The 8738-nt window shown below is 48.8% G+C and overlaps 1 protein-coding gene across 1 annotated transcript in view; it reads left to right on the plus strand.

Annotated features, from left to right (window-relative positions):
* Positions 1–7005, plus strand: part of LOC143016437 (ephrin-B3-like) — a gene marked incomplete at its 5' end in the record, with an annotated part of 34013 nt that extends 27008 nt beyond the window's left edge. Inside the window, 2 exon segments of the mRNA XM_076170776.1 lie at positions 304–372; positions 3665–7005. Coding sequence (XP_076026891.1) covers positions 304–372; positions 3665–4104 — 509 coding nt within the window.
* Positions 7006–8738: the final 1733 nt, after the last annotated feature.

Raw genomic sequence — 8738 nt, forward strand, 5'->3', positions numbered from 1 at the left:
AGATGGCCCCGGTTTAGCAACTACAGATTACAACGCCGTTACGGTCTGGTGTAAATTCACTCTGGCCCGACAACAAATGACCTCTCTTTAGCAAATTGAAAAGTGTTCAACCACAGGACATCACAGCCTAATCAATATGTGCTTTCCTGTAACGGCCTCTAAAGCCGCCGGTGCTCATATCACTTTTTCATTCCAAATATCCGAGGATCTTGTTGTTGTTGTGTCTCTTGGAGAAGGTGGAGACGGCTCTGCTCACGTTTCTCCCTTCTCTCCCCCTCCCTCCCTCCCTCCCTCCCTCCCCAGGCCCATATGGACTGCCTCCCAAGAACAAACCGGAGCAGCCGGCGGGACGTGCCACCAACAGAAACTCAGGTAAGCAGGAGACCCAACGGCTGCTAGATCCCTCCGCAAAATGGATGGAGTGAATAAGCAACGACTGGTGGATAATAAAAAAAAAGGAAAAGCAGCGGGGGAGACGGGGAGGGAGGAGGCGACAGATGGAGACTGTGCAGTGGTGACATCTGTGGATCTCTCTATTTAATTCCATATCTTATTCTCCCTCTCCTCCTCATCTCTGCGCCCAGCCCTCTGAGCGAAGTGCTGCAGGCGGGGAATGGATGGCTAATAGCTGCCTAGGGAGAAGGACAAGAAAAGGAAAGGGAGGAAGGAGGGAGACAGAAAGAAAAGGGGGGGAGAGCAAGAGACAGGGCTAGACCGGCGGCGATGTTTCAGAGAGTTATTATTGTCATTAGTTCGGGGCGGCCTGGATTCTGAAGTTCCGCCTAGAGAACGAGCAAAATGAATAAGGGAGGGATGAGGGGAGAGAGAGGAACAGACATAAGGGAGTGATGGAACTGGGTGAGTGGGTTGAATTAGAAGGAGAAAGAGAAGAATTATTGAAAAGCAGGAGGAATAGAGGTGAGAACAAGGAGCTGGAACTGAGAGAGAGATGAGGGGAGAGGGAGGGAGGGAGAGAGAGAGAGGGAGAGATGTGGGCAGAGGGAGGGAGAGACAGTGAGGGGAGAGGGAGGGAGAGAGAGAGAGACGGGGAGAGAGAGAGATGAGGGGAGAGGGAGGGAGGGAGAGAGAGAGAGAGAGAGACTGAGCCCTCTGCTGTACCTCAAAGTCATTGAGCAGAGGAGAAAGAACACGATTCACGCTCGCTTGTGTCCGTTCCTTTTCTTCTCTGTGTGTCACTCCCTTCACTATACAAAACGTGGGAACGTTGCGTCGGCACGGTCCATAGTCTGAATGGAACGCGGCTCCTCATAGGTGAGAGCCGTAGGTGTGAAACATTCAATAGGCAACAATGGCAGGCATTGTTTTCACTGGAATAAGACAGATAACACATTACATCACACACATAATGAGGCACATAATGAGGCCGTTTACACATTCATCTAGCAGAGGAGGACCAGATAGTCTCCAAATCCCAAATAATTGTGTTCCGTCTCTTCACACACCGATGATGTCAGAGCTTATTATCCCCCGAGGTGAAAGCAGTCAAAAACACAGACTCGTCCCCAAAAGTGGAAAACAATGCAGCAAAACACATGACCTAACATAATGTAGGTCACACACACACACACACACACGCACACACACACACGCAGACACGCACGCACGCACGCACGCACGCACGCACGCACGCACGCACGCACGCACGCACGCACGCAAGCACACACACACACACACTCACACACACAGACGGGGTGTGTCAGCTCTAAAAAAACAAAAACTGAGGTGACCATCTTGGACATTTCTGTGTATAATTGTTATTATTGTTGTTATTGTTGACGATATAAAAGCAACCACAACATAATAGAGCCAGTCCACATGATGTAGAATTGAAATAACCTTTTACAGCACAACAAAACAAAGTCTGAAGTAATATAAACAGCTACAAACAGGAAACCATAAAGGCTACATATGGGTTAGTCTGGGCCTGCTGCTCCGTCTGTGTGACGCCTCCCCACTCCCCCGTGTGCTCGTAGGCGTAATGACCCAGCCCATGGTCGACTGTATTTACGGCCTCCAACATCAAATCCCTTATCGTGTTTACAGCTTTATAAAACTTTTTTCCGAAATATGTATTTTTACGATACAAAGCGCCTCCTCTTGAAATTTGAATTCTGCCTGAGAAGAAGAAGTCAGAAGAGAAAGTAAGAGAGGTTAAAGCTCCATTATGGACCTGATGTCTAACATCGTCTCCGTCTCTGATGTGAGAGAGGAAGACAGAGGAGTTCATTAGAGGTAGAAGTGAGTGAGGCGAGAGTTAAAGCAGAGTCAACTTCAAAGTCTGAAGTTGAAGTGTGATACGAAAGAGAACGCCAAGAGGAGAGAGAACGGAGAGGGAGAGGGGAGGAGGAGGGGAGGGAGGAGGATGTGATGAAGACAGAGCTGCAGTCATAATGGAGATGGAAAGTGAGGGATGTTGGGTTAATGGAGGGAGGAAGAAAGCGGGGAGGAAGAGAAGGGAGCGTAATCGCCGTTCAGCATTAGTGCTTTGCTCCCAGTGAGTCCGGCACAGTGGGGAGCCTGGCGGCGGGGGGGATGAGGTGTGTGTGTGTGTGTGTGTGTGTGTGCGCTCGCTAGGATTTGATGTGTGTAACCCAGTTGTGTACGCGTCTGCATCTCTGTGTGTGTCTTTGCCCGTCTTTGTGTTTTGCTGTTTGGAAGCTCTGAGCTCAGAGCAAGGTAGGTCATTACGTCTACAATAACCCAGAGATAGAGAGAGCCACGGAGCGAGGGAGGGCGAGGAGCGGGAGGAGATGCGGCACAGGGTGACAGACAGACAGACGGGGGGGAAAAGAAGGGGATATGTGCCAAGAATAATGATAAACCAATCCCAAAGGCTCTGTATAACACAGACTCACATTACCAGCCTTAACCAGTCCACCACACACATCCACACGGTCCGGTGCCAGAGCCTCAGCCTCCCCTCGCTCTACAAACACACACACTTACAGATACACGCGCTCCCCCAGACCACGGTCCACCTTCAGACCCCACCTCCTGCTGGGAACGCTGTGGGATCCGAGGCTGTGAAGATCTTAGGTTTCACGCAGACACACAGCGGACAGAGAGACCAGCGGAAAGACAGAATGCCAGACAGACTGATAAGGGGAGAGAGAGAGAGAGAGGGGGAGGCTGAGAGTGTGTAGTCTGGTGGTAAAGGCAGAAAGGGGGAGGTTCACTTCATGTGGCAGGCTGTAATGCTAAGTAAACACTGTTGTTAGGGTTGGAGAAATATAGTGTTACCTTGATATGCACTGTGGCTTTCCTCCGCTCTCCACAAGAGGAGACACACACACACACACACACACACACACACACACACACACTATAGACATCCCTCCCTCCCACCCTCCCCTGTTTTATATGGAGCGCTATCAACTCAGTCACATCCATAAAGAGAGGACATATAAGCTTGGGTGAGATTCCTCCGGGTTCTGCTGAAGTCCGACCAGCACCATTAATCATTTTATTGTGGTGTAAAGCTAAAAGGGCTGGTATGTTTGTTTAATAGCTCATGAAAACGCAGATTGTCAAAGATGGCCATGTTATTGCTTGAGGTGATTGATGTGCTGTATAAAAAGAAGAAAAACAGTGAGATGTCCTTTGGTGGAGTGAGGTTGTGAGACTGTCCTGCTCTTTCTTTCAGGTGGAACAGGGAACTCCACCCAGTCTCGGGGAGGTAACAACGGCCTGGGAGGAGGCGACGGCGGTGGCGAGAACGGGCCCCTGCAGCCCTCCAACATCGCTCTCATCGCAGGCGCGGCGGGCGGCTCTGCCTTCCTCCTCCTCGTCACCGCGGTGATCTGTGTGGTGTGCTACCGAAGACGACACGCCAAGCACTCAGACACCCACCACCCTCCGCTATCGCTGTCCTCGCTCACCAGCCCCAAGAGGGGAGGCGGCGGGGGCATCAGCAGCTCCAACAACAACGGCTCAGAGCCAAGCGACATCATCATCCCTCTACGGACGTCGGACTCAGCCTACTGCCCGCACTACGAGAAGGTGAGCGGGGACTACGGGCACCCCGTCTACATCGTCCAGGAGATGCCGCCTCAGAGCCCGGCCAACATCTACTACAAAGTATGAGACAGCTGCTGCTGAGCCCACTGGACCCACCCACCGCCCGCCACCCATCTCCAAACAAACCCCAAGCCCAAGTGCAACCACAGCAAAGCTAGCGATCACCGCTCCTGCCCTGAGCCCTCAATACGACCAGTATTGTCCCTCAGATGCCCCATCACTGCCCCGTGAGCCACAGTTGAGTTAGTCGATTAAACCACCCCATCCAATTCTCACACCACTGGGCCACTAAGTGTGTGTAAAGGGCAACGTCGCACCAGTACATAGCCCTGCTTAACAAGGCCCCCGTCAAATGGGCAGAGGCCTCTGAGTGCCCCCCCGTTACTCAGAGCTAAACCAGCCCCCACTAGTGCCGAATCAAAGAGGCCCTACAATGTTGTAAAAACCAGTGTGTGTGTGTGTGTAACAACACACTCTTTTTCTAGGAGCACGGACCTGTTGCTGGGACATGTGACATGAAAAAAAAGAGAGGAAGAGAGAGAGAGAGAGAGAGGGAGAAAGAAAAAACACGAACCTGATCCCAGTGTGCGCCAGAGAACTTCTCTTTCCCAGAGGCCATAGCTGCCTCGCTCACACGAGACTGGCCCCTGCTACTAACTCACCTATAGGCTTCTAGTTTGTGTTTGTATGGTTTCTGTGGAGAGAACAGGGGCCTGGGACTCGCTCGGCCGGCCAGCAGGGCGGCCGTCAGGCCACTGTGCCCGTGCCTGAGGTGGTCTGACCAATCAAATCATGGTGACACTCAAAATCTTGTATATTTTAATAATGTGTGTGTGTGTGTGTGTGTGTGCGTGTGTGCGACTGTTTGTGCGGGTGTGCATATGATTTGGAAAATAATTATGGCGCTGCTGCTCCACATTAACGTGTGTGTCTGTGTGTGTGTGTGTGTGTGTGTGCGGTTGGCGTGCTTCAGAGTGTGCATATGAGTCGTCGTATGCAGGCGTGGGGTTTTGTTGGGGCGTGTGAGCTTTGTGCGAGTGATTGCGTGCGCGGGCGTGTGTGTGTGCGGGTGCGTGCTTTAGACTTGTCTTAAATACCAAAACACAAAATAGTGAGCGAATATCAAAAAAAGTGAGATTTTTATCGCTATGGACACTTATAGATTATATATATGAATATCCAGTAAATAATTTCTAGATGTTTCTTTCTGTTTTCTATTCCATTATTCTGACCCCTTCTGTTTAACTACACTTCTGTTGCTAGACATTTTTTTTTTTTCATCCACGTTTTGTTTTTCACAACTTTTTCGCGACCTTGTTTCCTTCCTTTCACATTTGTGTTGTATATTAATTTAATCCCTTTTTTAAAGTTATTTTCCTGGTGAACAGAGGTTGCCTCTCTCTCTCCCCCCCTCTCTCATTCTATCCCCTCCTCCCCTCCCTCCCTCCCTCCCTCCCCCCTCTAGGGTCTCTGAACTCTGTGTATATTTTTATAGCTCCTTGTACTATGCTGTAGTTTTGAAGTTTAGACCTCGTCTGTGGAAGTGTTGAGGTAGAACCATCTATGAAAGTTTTTTTTTTTATTCAAACGCTTTTTTTTTTTTAAATGCAGAAGTGAAAAGAAGCAGGGGGGAGGGAGAATTGGGCGAGTGTGGATGAAATGAAGAAGAATAAAAGCAAAAGAACAGAGAGGGAGAAAGAGGAGAGGAGAGGAGAGGAGAGGAGCCGTCTGGGGAGGAGCGACTGAATGCAGAACTTTCAACAAAAAAAAAAGAGAGAGAGGGAGGGAGGGAGACGAGGAAAGAAAAGACTGCGAAGGAATTGCACACTATAGAAAAAGAGCTTGGGGGAGGGGAGGATGGGAGCAGCTGGAGTTAGAGATGAAGGATCCCGAGGAAGGATGGAGTGAGCAGATGAAAGAGTGGCTGGTGAAGGAGGGAAATTGTTTCTTTGAACAGAGGGGATGGACCAACAGCCCCCAATGGAGTTTGGATTTCGGAGGTGTGGAACTCTTAACCATGGAATAAAGGGGAGATCTCATCGCATTCACACACACACACACACACACACACACACACACACACACACACACACACACATACACCGTCTTTGAACTGATACTACTTTACTTTAACATAAGCTGGCACATTTCCGATTCGCTCCTCTTTCCCACCTAAGTGTGTGTTGAAATAAATCTCCGTCTAACACACACACACACACGCCCCTTGGGATGCGGCTAAGCGCGCTACGATTCACGCACACACACGCCACGGACATGTCACGGACACACTGGTTGCACAAGCACACGTCAAGAACACCCACCCTTCGTTTCTCTGTAGGACACACACACACATATACACACAGAAATGTTGCACCCTTTAATGACTGTCATTGACAGACCGTCTGGCTCTGTCCCTCTAAAACAGGTCCACACACACACACACACACACCCACACCCAAAAACTAATTGCATTCATCAGACTGAATTTTTGTGATGAAGACCAACCAGACGAACAAAGGAGGGATGAAAAGAGCGATTGTGTGTTTTCCTCCTTTTTCCACGCCTCGACACACACATACACACACTCACGCACAAACCCGATAGTGCCCAGCACCTCGACCTTGGAGGGCAATAACACACAAAGCGTTTACCGGCGCAATATGTTCACATGTGCATACTAATAAAGTTGTTTTGTGTTGCTGAAACCTGTTTATGGCTATAACGTGTCCGCTGGGTGGCAGTGGAGAGCTCGCCATGTTGTTTTCTGTGTAACGCCAGTGTTCAATCTGGACCTTTCAGCATTTCTCAACTGTGTTTTGTATCGGTATCTAACACGGTATAATGAGATATCTTTCATACTTAAGTGTTTCATTCGTCCTAAATGAATTTGTTCCACACATGATGATGATGATGATGATGATGTTCAGATATGTTTTTATACCATGGCTAAGTTTGGATTGTATTTGACTGTAATCAAAAACCGATTTCAAAGACGAAACGTGGTGAAAAACGCCTCAAGTTCTTCTTTTCTACGGCTACAGAGTTGTGTTTTTTATGTATACTGTTAAGTCTATGTCTATTTAAACATGCTCAAGAGTACCTAAAATATCGTCCAAGCCAAATGACGTGTCTATTATTCTCTCTTCAACACCTTCTGCTACTCTTTGGGACACTTCAATCTGCCAAACTGACAGTGTTTTGTTGAAAAACGGTTACTGCCACATGAGGGAGGGAACATTCCTTCTCTGACTTTGGTGGCATGGTCTCAGATGAAGGAGGAGAAGAAGAAGAAGAAGAAGCTGCTCACCTGTTCTCGCTCCATTTCGCTCCCTCTCCCTTCATTCTCGGCAGAATGTCAAGTATCTCTTGGACTCAAAGGTTAAATTTAATTGATTTTCATGTTGATGTTATTTCAGAGTTGTGTCTCTGGCTCTCACTGTTTGTGTTTGAGTGGTTGACTCCACGTCTTGGCTTTCCCCAAAACCACAGACGCTGCAGCCACTGGTTGTCATTTAAAAAAAACGAAAAAAAGAAGAAGAAGAAGAAGAAGTGAAGTTCAGCTTTTATGGGATGAGGGGGGAGAAGAAAAGCGGCGAGTGTTTGTTCCCCCCGCCTCTCCGTCGGTGAATGTGTGTGAGCGTGTGTGTGTATGTGTGTGTTTCTTTGTGCCAATAGCCAGCGAGCGGTGGCCACAGAGCAAGGTGACATGTTGAGACTTTGTATTTGGAACACCTCTGTGTGAGAAGGGTTTTTTTGTGTCCTCTCCTCCTCTTCATCTCCTTCCTCCTTATGCCCCCCTCCCCCCTCCTTATCGCATCCCCTTCCCTTGTGACCCCTCCCCTGCCGCCCCCAACACACACCTCTAAAGAGAGGAAACACTAGTACATTCCTGGTTTGGAAAAAAAAATGTTGAATAAAAAAACAAAAATGTTTAAGCACCACTTGTTTGGTCCTGTTGTGTGATTCATTATTGTGCATGGGTGTGCTGAGGTCTTTGTTCAGTGTGTGTGTGTGTGTGTGTGTGTTTGTGTGTGTGTGTGTGTGAGGCCCACTGCTCACGCTGCCTTTAAGAGGAGGTCTTATCTCTGCATTAGGCTTTTCTCAGCAGGGGCTCTTTCACTGCCTCTACTAATAACATTGCACCCCCCACATGCACACACACACACATAAATACACACACGGTCACACGGTGGTGTTATCAACGAGTTATCAAACGTGTCTTTGTTAGTGTTGAGTGTTACCTGGCGATGTTCTGACAGAGCGCCTGTTATTCTCTTCACCTCGCTTCTTCTTTCCCTCTGTATTTCCCCTTCTTCCCCCTCTAGCTTTCTGGCAAGTTGCCATGGTAACTGTGAGTATTTTTTAGCTTGCTTCCAAAATTGGTTTCATCCGGTTGTGTGTGTGTGTGTGTGGTGTGCCACCAGGGTGGCCTAGGCTGAGTTGACCAGGCAGCTGCCTTTGCCCTTTGATCTGTGATGTGTAAGAGTAGATTACATGCCGTCTCTCACACACACACACACATACACACATAATGACCCCATACACATACACACAAATGCCACAACATGTCCGGACACAAATGCGATTCTACGCACTGCCACACACACACAAACACACCGGCATTGAGCCTGGTAGACGCTCGTCGCTGCCTCTGCCATGACAACCTGTCACCGTGACAGAGGCCTACAACGAAGGCAAAC

Source organism: Genypterus blacodes, unplaced genomic scaffold, assembly GCF_046128005.1.
Source record: "Genypterus blacodes isolate CSIRO-AG114 ecotype Tasmania unplaced genomic scaffold, CSIRO-AGI_Gbla_v1 ptg000232l_1, whole genome shotgun sequence".
Classification (NCBI taxonomy): Eukaryota; Metazoa; Chordata; class Actinopteri; order Ophidiiformes; family Ophidiidae; genus Genypterus; species Genypterus blacodes.